Source organism: Ambystoma mexicanum, chromosome 14 (assembly GCF_040938575.1).
Source record: "Ambystoma mexicanum isolate Mex_15411 chromosome 14, UKY_AmexF1_1, whole genome shotgun sequence".
Classification (NCBI taxonomy): Eukaryota; Metazoa; Chordata; class Amphibia; order Caudata; family Ambystomatidae; genus Ambystoma; species Ambystoma mexicanum.
This window is the reverse complement of record NC_090940.1, coordinates 543,233,234-543,248,835: the sequence shown is the minus strand read 5'-3', so window position 1 is coordinate 543,248,835 and position 15,602 is coordinate 543,233,234. Positions and strand designations below refer to the sequence as shown.

The 15,602-nt window shown below is 42.5% G+C and overlaps 1 protein-coding gene across 1 annotated transcript in view; it reads left to right on the top strand.

The window, feature by feature from the left end:
- Positions 1-15,602, top strand: part of LOC138526943 (cholesterol 24-hydroxylase-like) — a 309,716-nt gene that overhangs the window by 185,934 nt on the left and 108,180 nt on the right. Inside the window, exons 7-10 of the mRNA XM_069637836.1 lie at positions 6,500-6,610; positions 6,692-6,848; positions 8,182-8,244; positions 14,778-14,850. Coding sequence (XP_069493937.1) covers positions 6,500-6,610; positions 6,692-6,848; positions 8,182-8,244; positions 14,778-14,850 — 404 coding nt within the window. The remainder of the gene's footprint in view (positions 1-6,499; positions 6,611-6,691; positions 6,849-8,181; positions 8,245-14,777; positions 14,851-15,602) is intronic.

Below are 15,602 nucleotides of genomic sequence, written 5' to 3'. Positions count from 1 at the left end.
AAATTGAACCACCAAGTTAATAAACTCGGCACAGTCCTTGGGTGGATCCACTACTTGGGCAAGAACATCCTTTAGCTCCTCTATTAAGCCCCTGTGGAATAGCAAGGTCCTTTTGTCCTACAGCCACTCTGCTCCGACCACAAGCCTGTTGAAGGTCGCTATGTATGTCAATAGGTCTTGGTTTCCTTGACGGAGTGATAAGAGTTCATTGTCTAAAGCCTGTCCATGAGAACGACGGGCAAAGAGCTTTTCCATCTCTTGCCGAAAGCCCCCAAAATCGCGTAGCAGTGGGTCATCCCGGGTAACAAAAGGTACAGACCAATCTGCAGCACTACCACTCAGATAAGACAGCACAAAGGCCACTCGTGCCTGGTCATTGAACGCCCCAGGTCTGCAAAGAAAATGGAGGCAACACTGATTCATAAAGGTTGCGTACTTCCTCAGGTCCCCCGAGAAACGCTCTGGTGGGGCTAAAGGAACTGCTCCAGGAAGGGTGATCTGCACCGCATTAATTGGTGGTGCTGCATCGATGGAATGGTCCCAGGCAATGGGCTTGTCCGGCCTGTGATTGAAGGAGTTGTCTACTGAGATTATCAGTGTGTTCTTTGGCCACTATTAGTTCTTTCCGCAAGGCATTGGTCTCCTGTCTGGCTGAATGCACTTCTTCGCGTAACTGCCCCAGCACCTGAGCTAGCTGATCTGTTTCTGAGGTTTCATGTTGGGCGCCCGGGTGGATTATAGTTGTGAGGCTTTGCTTTCTGTAACGCTCACCTGGTATCCACAGCGACGCCACCCGATCTGGTTGGACTGCTTCCGTCCTGGATCCACCTACCCCGGGTTCTCGTTCTGCCGAGGTTCTAGTCTGGAATACAGGAGTTCCGATTTAGCCCACAATCTCTTCCTTTCTGGGCCCACCCCCTTGTGAACCCAACGATCCCCTTAGAGCCTTCCTCACCTTGGATTTCGATATGATGCGCTCTCTGTCCTGCAGTTCTGTGCAGGGGTGTGTCGTGGATGGGGCGCTTCGCAGCCAAGTTCGCTTCACTGGCGCAGGCCCGTGAGTCCAGACCTGCTGCGACTCAGTTCTTCAGGTAAGTCTATTCTTGATAATTTGTCCGTAGTTGTAATTGCACCTGTTAATGGCTTCCTTCTCTCTTAGGTGCGGAAGGGATGATGAAGATGCCGAGCTGGCTGAGGGGCTGTGCTCGAGATGGTAAGTGAATGCGCAGAGCGCAGCGCTATGTGCGCTTTTGCCATGTGCTAACCTGTGTTATTCTTCTCTTGCAGGCCGCTTTGAAGTTCCGGATGGTAAGCTGCCAAGAGGATGCAGAGCGATAAGTAGGTATTGTTCAAATCGCCGTCGAGTGAGTATGAGTGTTAACCAGCCTTGCCTTTCTCTTGCAGGTTGATGGAAGGCCGGAATGGGAATTAACCAACAGCGAGTTCCGATCAGGTAAGCGTGCTTCCGAATGATGTTTGAATGAGAGATGCAAACGCTTACTAATGCTGTATTTCTATTTCCTCCCCCAGGTTGCGGCTCAAAGGAGAGATCGGTCTTCCGACAAGATGCTGGATGTTCGGGACACTGGAGCGATCGACAGGAGCTGGATTCACTAGCAGGTAAGGATGGCTAATGATGTGTTTCTCCTTCTTCTTTTGCAGGTGCAGGCCTGGAATGCAGAGGACAGACCACAGTGAATGTCATGCTGCAAGTGCAGAGCAACGTGAAGCGTGTTCTGCAGCTCGGGCGTGGCTTAACTAGTCTGCAGGTATCCCATGTGCCTTCAGGCCTGACCACACCCTAAATGCTAGAACGCATGGTTCAGTTCTGGAACTGAACCATGTGGGGGCATCCATGTTGTGCCATTGCAGTGAGAGCTCAAGCTCCCCCTTCTGCCATATGAGCCTGGTGCCAAAGGCGCCAGGACTGACTCCAAGAGAGTCTTGGGGGGCATGATTGGGCTCTTGGGGCCATGCAGGGACACTGTGATGTGGCGCAGAGGCCCCGAGTGCTAGGGCCAGGGGCTGTGGGCATGACAATAATTCATGACTCTTTCTATAAAAAAACTTGACTCCCTCCTTCTTAAATTTCTTTGGAATCAAAAAATCCCACGCATAGCCATAAACAAATTAAGGCTTCCCAAATCCTTAGTAGGTGCAAAATTCCCTATTCCCTATTCCAGATATATCACAAAGCCTTTATCCTAAAACAATTAGTCTTATTCAAACAGTATGAACTCCGCCCTTATTATGCCCCCCTATGGATAAAAGTTGAATCTGGACATATTTATCCCCTCTCCGGTTCTCACTTCTTAACTACTTCCTCCTGGTCTATATCTCCTCTTTCCCCTCATTACATTTCTTTAAAATTATGTGGAACAAACTTCCTGTTAACTTTTTTTTCTAAAACTAATCCTGAGAATATCTTCTTTGGTTTACTCTACCAAACTTAATCGCTCCACTATTCATAGATGGTATTTATCTGGCATTAAATTTGTCAAACAATTAGTCCACAACTCATCTATAGTCCCTTTTACGGATATCTGCTCATGTTATAACATCCCTATATCTGACCTCCCCTACTACACTTCTTTGATCAAAACAATCTCTAAATCATTATCTACTTTTAATCAATAATCTCTTGGTCCTCTCCTTAATATACTGATTACCAATTCATCCACTAAGGCTGCCACATATTATTCGATTATAAATGAATACTCATTGTCCAAACCTCAATATTATGAGACAATGGCAAATGGATTGGTACATGCAGATTCCCTCCTATCAATGGACTATAATATGGAAGATCTGCCATTCTACATCTCCTGCTGCAAACCTTACACAAACTTACCTTTTCACTGGGCCTTCCTAACTCCTTTACGCATTGCCAAACATGTGGATAGTTATTCTAATAAATGTTGGTCTGGTTGTGAACTTAATGCAGATTTTATTCACTTAATATATCATTTGTAAAATTACTTCATGCTTTTTGGTCAAAGGTCTGGTCTCACTTGCAATACATTTTTCATCTAACTGAACCATTAACTTTGGCCAACCTTATGACTGGCACTGTTGCCAATCCAGTTATAAGACAAATAGTCTTGCCAAGTTTGTCTAGCCTGTTAATTAATATTGACTTTCAAAACATTACTTTTAATTGGAAGAATACTACCAATTTATCACTTAATATTTGGTGGACTTCTGTCTGCTCATTACATTGTATTGAAAAATGTCATGCTGTTACTTTTGATTATTTACATAAATTTGATAAAAAAAATGGAATGTATTCTTGGAATATCTCAATACTTGTGTATAACCGAGTATAGCCCTTGCCCTTTCCCCTTACTTCCCTTTTGTTCTGTGTCCTGTTTTTTGTCTTGTCTTTATACCCCTAATGCTGTATTGATACATTGCTTCATTTTTATTAATTATCAGCTTTTTCTTTAAGGATTATTCAATTGCTTTTCAACGTATTCTAAATGTTCTATATAGGATTTGGTACAAGAAACAGTTACAGTTTAAAATGATTAACAGTTCTTTTTCTTGTATTATCTGCCTCTTCAATACTTAAATAAACTCTTTAAACAGAAAAAAGAGAGAAAAAGTGATGTTGTCTGTGTATTACTTCATGATGCCTTCACAGAAGGGAAACCTGTTTACAAGCCAAGAGCTGGAAAGAGCTCTGAACTTTTACTTGAACACTACTTATTTTGATGCTGACAACCCTACACATTGTATACATTTAGATGTGAGGGCAAGTATAGATTTTGGACACAGACAGACATTTGCTTTGTACTTCCTGACACAGAATATCCTTAGTTGTCTTTAGGTAGGGAATTCTCACCTTGGCCTAATGCAAGTTAGGCCGGGACTTTTGGGCGTTAGGAATCGGAGTGTGGAGGTACAGGAGAGATTAATGCAGTGCAGAGCATGGTGGGCTGGAGAGGAGGATGAGCTGAATTGAGGCGGTGGAGAGGAGAAAGAGAGAGGACGAGATTAGCATGAAGAGCAGAGAGGAGTAGGTGGAGAGAGGGTCGAGGAAGAAGAGAGAGAACAGAGAGGAGTATTTATGATGGAGAGGAAAGGGAGAGTGGGAAAGAGGAGAAATGAAGGAGAGGAAGTCGAGTAGGAGGGGAGGAAGAAGTATCTCTTAGGACCTGTTTCCTAAATTGGTGGCGAAGGGGCCAGAGTGAAAAGCCTAAGAGGAACCAACCAGCCAAAAGCAGGAAGGGTTGAGAGACAAGCTTGTATGGTCCAATAAGTAGTACCCTGGGGTCCAACTAGTTGCATATTTGACAATGTCCAACTACTGTCAGAAGACTTAAGAGTACATGGAATGAGAGCTAGTGGGAGTGTCATGGCGGACGAACACATGAACCGGGTGACATTGTCTTGAACCAAGGAAGACGCAGAGCTAATAAAGTAGTGTTCAGGATAGTATACTTCCCAGAAACTGAGTGATTGTTTTGCTATACTTCATCAACTCTGGGAAAGAGGGAAGGACTGAGGACAGTGGTTCGAAAGACACCATGGGCCTCATTACGACTTTTGCGTAATGGGTTAAAGGGCTCCGCTAATGGAGGCGGACCCGTTAAACCCATTATGCAAAATTACAAGGTCCCCTCGCGGGACCCGGCAAGGACGCCTGGTAAAACCAGGCGTTGTTACCGGGTCCCGCGAGGGGACCAGGGAGCTAACAACGGGCCGGTCGTATCGGCCCGTTGTTAGCTCCCTCTCCCATTCCCATTGAGCCCTATGTGGGCTCAATGGGAATGGGGAAGGTCCGGCCCGGGTTCCCAGAGGGAGGAATTACCGGGACCTCCAAACTCTGAATGGCCCGGTAATTCCCCATGCCAAAGCTGTAATTAGGCCCCATATGTGTGGATTGTACCAATCTAAATCTCAACCCGGGGCCTCAGTCAAAAACAAATCCCTACTTTCTGGTACAAAAATAAATCTGATAGTGAATTTTTAAATAGTTTTGAATGATCTGTAGATCTCAGGCAGTGAAAAATAGTAATAAAGTGTTTGGGTAGGCTGAGGGAGAAGCTGAGACATTAGAAGGTGGTGTTTTGCTTTAGTTGGGAATGTTCTTTGGAACATTGCGTATTTCTCGCATCTCGTGAAATAAATAGACCTGAATTCAAAAAGTGAGATTCAAATTCATGTCTCCTGGTTGCTCGGGCAGCTGCTTAAACAATAGGTCCCATTTAGAATTTGGGTTAGGTTTCAAACCATACCTTATGATGTACGATGTTCCGGATATATGCTACTTTCTCGTGCATGTGCAACGGAGCGGAAGATATTGCGGTGGTGCTTTTTGCTATTGGCTTGAATGATGTTTTCTTTTGCCTAAATAGTCAATTTACTATGATTTCAGGGGTCGAAGTAGGGCAACAAAGGTGACTAATATAGTGGGGGTCATTTTAAAAAAAGTTCACTTTAGGGGACAAGGTCGGTTTGCACTTCTGTGCAAAACGTCCCCACTGTCGAATTTTAAACTTTTCCATGCCATAGTGGAAAATTAAAATATAAAACACAGGCGAAACGGCATTAACACCCGAATTTTCCACTACGTTTGTGAAAAAGCGTAAATGCCTCCCACAATTAATGATCATGAGAAACATTAACAATGGTGGTTTATTGTCTCTGCCTGCAATTACAAGGTTTAAAAGTGTGGTGGATTCCATAGAAAGCATTAGATTAATGCCAGTATGAAAATACATGCTGGCGTTTAAACTATGCGTTGTTTTGAGGTGGAGGAGAGGAGTACGGCCAGCAAGTTTTGTCTGTTCAGTTACCCCACTCTCCCTCAAAAGAAAAGAAAATCCTACGGATTATTAAAGGTATTCGGAAAGGAGAAACACATAGGCCTGTAAACCTTAATAAACAAACAGTGAGACTTGCAAATTGAGCCCCAATGCCAAAACATCCCTAAATATAATGAACCAAAGCAGAATACATTTAATGTAAAGTGTCTTGTATTGCACAACTAAAGGGACATAAATGGCTTTCTTGCAAAATGTTGTTATGGAAAGGTTGTCTTTCCATCATGTATTTGAACTGGGCTTGGTATTGCTTAGGTTTATGATTGGCTTTAATGGAAGGTAAAAATGTAAATTGAAAATGAATCAAATATTTTATAATCTCAAGCAGCAGATCTCCCAGCGCTGTGACCATTTATTTGTTGTATTTCAAACTCATTTAATTTTCTGCTTTGATTCCTCCATGTTCGGAAAAATTATGTTTTGAATATTGAGTGAGCCTTGGATTGAAAGACAATCTCATTATCACTCCCTTTTGGGATTAGAAGTACTGCATCTGGTAAATAAAGGACAAACAAGCTTCCTAACCCATCAGAATTGAGAGGGTGGGGATAAGGGAGAATATTGTCCCACCTCCGGCGTCCTGTCTTGTTGGGACACTGTATGTATACATTCCACCTTTTCATGAATTTGCTAAATTCCCCTCTAATGAAGTTCTATATTATTGCTCTTAGGCAGCCTTTGGAATGGAACTCAACTCACTGAATGATGACCAGACACCATTTCCAAGAGCAATCTCATCGGTCGTGAAAGGAATGTATGAGCAACGCATACCCTTCTTAAAGGTTCGTTTAGATTCCATTACTTTTAGCATGGTTATAATCTAGCTCGATTTAATTAACCACTTCTTTTGTGCATCATTGAAGTGGTTGCCTTGGAAACGGCAGCTGGTAAAGGATGCGCAGGAGAGCGTGCGACTGCTGCGTCGTACAGGAAAGGAATGCATCCAGCGCAGGAAGAAGGCCATCGAGAATGGCGAGGAGATACCATTGGATATTCTGACGCAGATTTTGAAAGGAGCCGGTAAGCAAGCCTTACCTTCCAAGAAGCTGGTAAACAAGCCATTCATTCGAAGTAGCCAGTCAGCTAGCTTTACATTTCAAGTAGCTGCTAACAGTCATCCATTTCAAGTAGTTGTTAAACTAGCCTTCCATTTCAAACAGCCGGTAAGGTAGCATCCCATTGCAAGTAGATGCTAAATTGGCCTTCCATTCGAAGTAGCTCGTAAGCAAGTCTCCCATTCCAAGTAGCCGTTAAGCAAGCCTTCCATTTCAGGTAGCCATTTAGCAAGCCTTCCATTTCAAGTAGCTGATATTTATTTTTTTCGGAGCCGATGAGATTGCCTTTGATTTTAACTAGCCACAGTCCTGGCTTTTATTTTAATAAGTCTTAAGCTAGCCTTTAATTTTAAGGAACCTCTAAGCGAACCTTTTGAAATTAAGGTGTTAACCTAGCCTTTGATGTTAAGGAGCTAGCAGTGGCCTCCAAGAGCTTGCCTTGAGAGCCTCAACCACACCAGTTTTTCAGAAAAACTCCCATTCAGATCAGTATATTAGATGTGTTTTGTGTGGATATCTTGAAAACGTGGGATTTATTTAGCTCCCGGAGAGTGGACTTTCAAAAGAACAACTTTGAAAACATTGGCCTTCATTATATGTTTGCTGGTATGCCACTGGTTATTCCGGCTATTCCTACCGTTACCAGCGCCTATCTGTGATAAAATATGTGATATTGCGGGTGCTGGCAACGGTAGGTAAATCCCCATTCCAGTCCATAGGACTCGAGAGTAGGATTGCCGGAATTACTGGCACCAGATATACCGGCTGTTTTTTGCCCTTGGCTGGAGGTAAATCAGTCAACCTCCGACCGGCAAACTTGTAGTTTGGTGGTGTGGGAAAAGTGTGGGTAATGGAATTACTGCCCCTTTTTTCCTGCACTGCCAAACTTGTAATCAGGGCCAATGTATTGATAATATTTCAGAAAAATTGCACTTTTAAAATAGTCATTGACAATTCCTGTGGCCTTATGACACTTGAGGAGACCAGACCCCGAGCAGATCCTCTCTTTGCGAAGAGCCATGCTTTAATTCCCCCCTCTTAATCCAAGATAATTCTCTATCAACTGAATTGAAGGGGTGATGGAAAGAGCACTTGCTATTGCCATATTCATATATTTAAAACAGAAATGAGTCTAGGTTACTGCAGATTGAGCGCATATTTTTGTGCTAACGACCCATCCAGCGTGCATTGTTATATAAGGAGCAGTCTGTCGTATGCTCACTGTTATGATATATTTTATTTATAGCGTGCCTATACGCAAGTGTTTACTTGTTACCCATTTATTTCCCTGCTTGCAGCATTGGAAGGGGATTGCGAGGAGGAAATGATGCTGGACAACTTTGTTACTTTCTTCATTGCTGGTTAGTAGAAGCAGAAATTCATTACTTTCCGATCTACTCATCGGCATGATATCTATATTTTACAAGTGCCGTAATTGATTCCAATTTCATTATGATTCTATAAGGTTAGGAAAGTTGAAACAAGTCAAATTGACTGACACATGAGACTTTATTTGTAAGGCCCTTCATCACAGGAAAATGTACAAATTCCAATGGTTTACCTTTTGTATTAACTGATAGCTCTTGTTGTGAATTCATGTACTAAGAAAAGCATGGTGAGTCATGAGGCAACATAGAGATTTGAAAGAGTACAATTGCATGAAACTGCCTCCATGCATAAGGATAGTGGCCAAATATCCTACCTTGTTTCTGAAATACTTGGCAATATACAATAAAGGGAAATGACGATGTACAAATTAGGCTAAAACAGAAGATGACTTAGTATCCTGAGATAGGGCCCAATGTCCTAGAATATAGTCAATATCCATCTGTTTTTCAGTATACCTACGGTGCATGAAATATAATGGGGGTTATTTTCAAGGTGAAGGGAATTGTAAAGTTTTCTATCACTTTTACCACTCCACTTCATTTCCCTACTTTTGTCAGTCGGAGTTGGGGATCAGGGCGGACATAACATATAAGCCTCACTTTCCATTCCGCCATTAACTGAGGGTGCAGTAACACAAGCAGGGATTTTCATGCTGGTGTGTTTGCAATGGAATCCTAAGGAATCCACTATGAGGAATCTGAGGGTATCCTCACCCCTTTCCCTGGCAATGCCTACACCCAGGTGGCCAGGGAAAGGCTGAAGCTACCAGATCCTGTCCCTGTGGGTGGATATGCGATGGAGGACTACCTGGGGGAGAGGAGGCGAGGTACCCTTAGGTGAGACACTATATCCCCCTTTTCTGTTTCACAATGAACCTTCCCCTTCCCAAGCGTTTGTAGGATATTTTCATTCCCTTCCCCATTTTCTAAGTGAGTCACCTACTAACACCCACCAACTAAGTACTGAGATCAGGAAGAGGCAAACCAGGGCAATGCATCCTTTTCCCATTGACTTGCACAATCACCTACACCAGTTAGGTACTGGGACGAGGAGGCAGCAAGCAAGAGCAATGCCGAACACCCAAACAGGTAGTGAGCGGTCTAGTGTTTTTTGGACCAATTAACCTGGCGGGATGTTTAATACTGACATGAACAAAGAAGAGGGGGTCAGCTGGGGAAGCAGGTCCACAGACTGCTGGAGGAGCGCAGACCCTTACTGGAATGCAGCATGGCAGAAGAAGCACTCGAGACCACCAGTCAGATGCAAAGCGTATGCAGCGGGAAGCAGTGCTGGGGGAAGCTGGAAGCCTGTGGCAGACTGTAGAGAGGAAGCAGTCTTGACCAGGCCGAGCTTCGGAGTGAGGTAAGTGAATGGTCCAACGATAACCTCGTTGTACAAACTGGGGCACAGCATAGGGCAAAACAAATTTTGCTTCTAATTCAATACAATTTCTTGAAATACTATCATATAGTCGATTATTCAATAGGTACATATTAATTCATATTCAACATTTCATATAAAAGAAAGCAATTATTTTTGTGTTTCAGACATTGCTTCTTAAAGAAAATCAAAGTTGTGCATCATAAAAAAAATATTGACATATTAACCCATATGTTTTTTACAATACACGTTTCTTTCACATATTTTTCTCATATGTTTCCAACTATTATTTGTTCGCGTGATCCAATAATCTTGATAGGTTTCCCATCTTTAAACTATGCGTTTTGGGCAATTGATACCCTTGTTCAGGTTTAAGAGTATTGGATTGTTTTCTGTAAGACATAAATTGATATATCTAGATTACTTAGTGTGTGATATGTTTATTAAAGAATAAACTTGCAATGGCTCAGTTCAGATAAACTAACCTTAGAATTAGTATCTCCCTCTCAGGAAAAGCTTGCTGCCCAAACAGGGTAAATTTCAAAAGCTGTAAAATAAGGATAAAACGTGTTTCACTAGTGAGTGATCTTAGTTGTAAGGAGCGGTGGTGTGCAGAGGGAACAGTCGCTATAATGAGCGCTGGGTCCGCCTGCATATCACCCAATTCATGAGAGTTCTTAATACGGTACATAATTCCCAGGATGACATGTGTAACTCACCACCAATTAGCTGATCACGACTTTGGCGTTACCGCTGGCGGTAATAGCCCTGCCGCCGACCTCCCCGGCGCTAATAGCGCCGGATCACGAGTTCAGCGGTAAAGTAATTCCCCATTGAGCCCATTCGGGAATGCCCCATTCCCCATTGGGCTCAATGGGGAAAATGTGCGCTCTTACCGCCGGCGGATTTCCCGCCGGCGGTAATAGCGCAAATTTTCAGCGGATTTCCCCCCAGCTAAGAGCTGGGGCGAAATCCGCCGAAGTCCTGATTTGGCAGACCCTTAAATCTGGCGGTATTAGCGCTACCGCCGGATTTAAGGGTTACCGCCAAAGTCGTGATCAGGCCCATTGTCTTCTTAGGTTATTGCTTCAATTTTGGAAGAACACTGAAAATAAATCAGGCGTGGTTCTTTTTAGAATGTGCTTAATGCAGTTTACAAGTTTAAGTTAATGCATTCTCTTGGCTGTGCACCCTGCTTTGCCCATTTCCTACTATATGGGTGTGCACTATATAATTCACTTCTGCCCTGCTGCGCTAATCTTGAAGTTTTGGAGGGTTGCCGATCGACCCGTAATGTTTCCTGCTTTTACTCGCTCTTCCCCCGTACATCTGTGATAACAGGGATTCGATTAATTCTAGGATATGGGGCTTGGCTAAGAACCAGTTTTTATTGCTAAATTCGCGATAGAACACGAAAAGCTATTCTTACCCGTTCAGAGTGGTATACCTGCATCTGCATTCCGCGAGCTCCTGCTCTCTGAGAAGTTCACAGTGAGGCCTGAGCTGCGAGAGACGCATCTGTGGCAGATGCGAAGCCACAGAGAGCCGATGCAGAGGAAAAGTGAGGTGCTGCACACGCGAGAGGGATCGTGGGGGTCAGAAATCTCCCTTCATCGCCCAACCGGTGAGTCAGCCTACAGAAGTGGGTACACTGGGCACGTCAGACGGGCTCACAAACCCGTGAGGACATTTGTTTTGAATACTGATATGAATTAAAGCCAGTACTTTTGAATACTGAACAAAAGCAATTACTTTTGGCGTACAGAATTAAAGGGAAAATATTAAAGAGAAATTGTGAAACCATTTAAAAGTCCTGATGAGAAATAGAAAGGGGACTATTCAGAAAACATCATTTTCTAAATCTATAAAGGAACTTTATGAGTTGTGAGAACGAACATTGGCAAAAGCCATTTGAATGCATGAAAACAGTTTTGTGAATCCTGTGAAATGTACCATTGTGAAACCGGAGAAAAGTAACCAAATCAGAGGAGCTGGAACGTATCCCTGAGAACTGTGTTTTGACAAAGTTGAGAAACTTGAAAGCTTGGTGAAGGGAACCCCTTTGCATTGCAAAATGTCTTGAAGCTTGTGGAAGGTAACCCCTTTGAATTGCAAACTTTCTTGAAGCTTGGAGAAAGGAATCACTTGGCATTGGGAACTGTTTTGACATGTGGGAAAGAGATCCCTGTGGCATGCCCAGAGCTCGGAGAAGCTCTGAACAGTTATTGAACCCTTATTATTTAGATATTTTAACCCCTACACATTTTTCCAAGTATTAAGCGAGGGCCAGGTTAGGTTTGGACACAGACAGAGCTTTTAATTTGGACATCCTGATGCAGACTTTCCTTAGTTTTTGTTAAATTGGTGAAATTCCCCTTAGAATAGGGCAAGTTAGGCCTTTTTCCAACCTTCTTTTCATTTAATAAAAGTGTATATCCAAAACTATACATCTCTTGTCTGTGTCTACTTCATGATGCCTTCACACCGCCTTAAATGAGCACCTTGTAAAAGCAGGTAGATTCCATAGGAATAAATTATAAAAGTTGTTTGTACTTTGCAGGTGACTTTTCCACCACATAGTAAAAAAGGAAATTGCATAGGCAGACATTTTGTACAAAGGTGCAAACTGAGGCGGTCCCTTCTATTGCAATTAAGAAGTGGAGGAAAATAACCTGCATAAAAACATTATGATTGACGCAGGCACCATTTGTCCAAATACTACAATTGAGCCACAGTTTCAATATGACTGATTCATTGGCAAATAATCCTCAATAAAAGTCACTCTGGGTCATGTACCTCCCCACGTACCTTCTATGCAAAGTTCTTTAGACTCTTAGGTCAGAGACAGCTCAAACACTCTGTGATTTTAACACTGATGACAAGCACCCTAGATTTGCACTTGTTGTGCCTCTCCAGACAGCCAAACCCATCTGAAATGGGACCTATTTTCAACACTAGGCCAGAAGACTGAGGGAGTCAATGATTAGGGTGTGTTGGCTCTAGGAGATGAAGTGAATTTGCAAACCCATCCCCAATTTTCCTAATTTGATACTGTCTCAGATGAGGTAGATTCCTTCCCACTCAAATGCCTAAAAGGCCAACAGTAGATTGCAGGCCTCTTAAATTCTTAAAAAATACTAGACCTGCAGGTCGAGTTCCTTAGTTACATACTCGACCTAAGAGAAATGCACTCGCCCCCACGGTCATGGGTGACAAAATGTGTGCCAGTGTTTTCTGTAAAATGGTGCATGTCTCCATAAGCGCACTCATTGGCCTTTAACTGCAAACAAAGTTTGTTTTCAGTAAATGGAAAGTAAACGTTTCCAACATGTGTATATTTGCCATCAAGGTCTAGTACCATAAAAATTGCACTCTAACTCCATTAAATCTTCTCGACTATGCGATTGGATGAGTACATTTTGCAAGCGCTGGATTGGTTCAACAGCCTTTGCTTGCTACTATCCCTCCACTGTTGAGCTCAAAGGAGAATACGCTAAAAGGAAAACCACACAATCTGCCATCTGGGGAGGCACTCTGTTTGGCATTCTACCACAACCCAAGAAGCCCTTCAACTGTGACAGTTATGGCTCATAAAACCCCTTCTTCTGCCTTTTTCTGAAGGTACGGCCTTGCCATAGATAACTCAACAGAGCGACTCTTGATGAAGCTGAATAAAACAGGATAGAATGAAAGTCCAGGTGAATAATTAAAAGCTGTATTGCTCAGTGGTACCCTTCCAATACTGACACCACGATATATGAATTCAGGTTTTGTGGTGTGGAATAGGGAATTTGCTAGTGACACGATTTCTAGGCTGATTTGTCAACCAGCCCAACAGTTTCCCCTTCTTTCTGTCAATGCGGAAAAAATGTTGTTGGGTGACATTACATAGAACACAGACTGCTCTGGAGGTAGTAAGTCATGGCGATTGGCCTAGCTGGAGGTAATTGGGTTTCACAAATAGTAAAACAACTGGGGTACAGCAGAATGCTATGGGAGATCTTATGCCTACCACATGAACACTTGCAATGGAAGTGGTCAGATTGACATAAACGAGTAATCTGATCTCATCTACAGCAGATGGAATTGTATTCTTCTTTAACCCTTCATTGCCCTATGAAAGCATATGTACTTCCTAAAAATAGTGGTGTGATTTTACAACCTGTGCTGATAGACATATTTTATATATACGGTTCCATATGTTTTTACCACATGTTTTTTCATTGCAGTTTTTCTTAACCGCTCATTTCTTAATTCTTTGTAGCAATTGTTTTGTCTGCAGAATATAGGGGGAACCCTGCTATCACTGTTTGCTGTGGTCATTTATTCTTTTTTTGTTTTGTTAGAATCCCTATTTTCACCCCAGAGTGGTAATAACAATGTCGACAGGTAGGCTTCATCCGTCGTTAACGGTGAAGCCCACCAATGAGAGCATTATTGCTTAGTTAGAACATTAGCAAAACAAACAATGTGATAGCTGGAAGGTTTTGAATTAATCATAACCACGGGCACAGTTCTGGGCAACCCTCCAGATCATCGTTTTTCAGCCTGCCAAGACATTACAAAAGGGAAAAAACCATATGCAAATCAGGCCTGTTCCTACCCCAAAAAGGGCAGTCCAGCCCGAACTGCTAGGTCACATCCCTTCTGATGCCCACCACTGGGAACATTATTGCTTAGTTAGAACATTGCAATGTTTTCAGTTCCACTGCATAAAATGCAGTGGCAGCGGTAAAACAGCTGACATACGTATTCTGTCCCAACATTCCGTTATGTATCCTTTGCCTTTCCTTGTTTTAAATGTAACATTCTAACCCCAATGCTTGAAATGTTCTAATAGCAATAAAGCCCCCTGCAGAGGTCATTACTAGGTTATAATAGCACTTTGTCTTTGTTAACCTGAGCAGTGGCCATTACCTCTTAGTACCTTGCTTCTGAATGCAAATCATTGATTAAATAGTGCATGATTCTGATGTTTGCTATTTAAATACAATGAAAACAGATATGGGAACTAAAGCATGAAGAGGGAAATTAAACCACACACATCTGATTAAAGCAGGCATGTGTGGATTAGAAAGCATCTTTCAAACCATGACTGTATTAACACTGTTGTTCTTTATTGTAGGTCAGGAGACCACAGCCAATCAGTTAGCATTTGCGGTGATGTCGCTGGGCCGTAACCAGGAGATATTAAATAAGTGTGTAAACCTATGTTTCCTCTAAATAGCAGATAGATTTTGCTGTGTTTTGCTTTTGCTCATCCAATGGCTGGGCAAATTGGATAAGTATAATTCTACATATTTTATATTTTTTTAGAAATTGTATGTTCAGGCTACTGTACCAAGGATTTCTGCTCCATTCTATAGATCACGCCGCCCGACTCCACTTGAAATGCAGGGCTCTAAATAGAACAAGTAGACTCAGTGTGAGGCAGCATAGGGTTTGCATGTCGCTCGCCAGTGCCTGTGAATGCCACACGGTCCTTTAAAAAATAGAACATGTTGATGTCAAAGTGAGACGGGTATATTATTGCACAGCCCCTCTGAAGCCAAAAGTTATACCCTTATCCAATTTAATCAACTGTAAAATGACCTCAAAGTATTGATCAATCCAATATAAAACAATAGACAACTTGTGTATGGATGTTGTCCTACTGCACATAATTGTCACAAAAAGTCTATTTGCCAGTTTGTCTTTCACAAAATGTTTAAAGTTGCCCCGGGTTACAAGGGAGACACCAGTTAAGATGTACGGCCTTATGATGAGATGAAAGGTAACATTAAAAACAGCAGATTTTGCACAAAAAAACAATGTTATCACCCTCCCAATTACAAGTTGGGGGTTATTACTGCTCACAGTACTCCCAAGGTAATACCACCAACGGCAAATATCGACCTATTCTGAGTTGGGTTTTCAAAGTGAAAAATTGCCAATTTGTGCCTCTACCCCA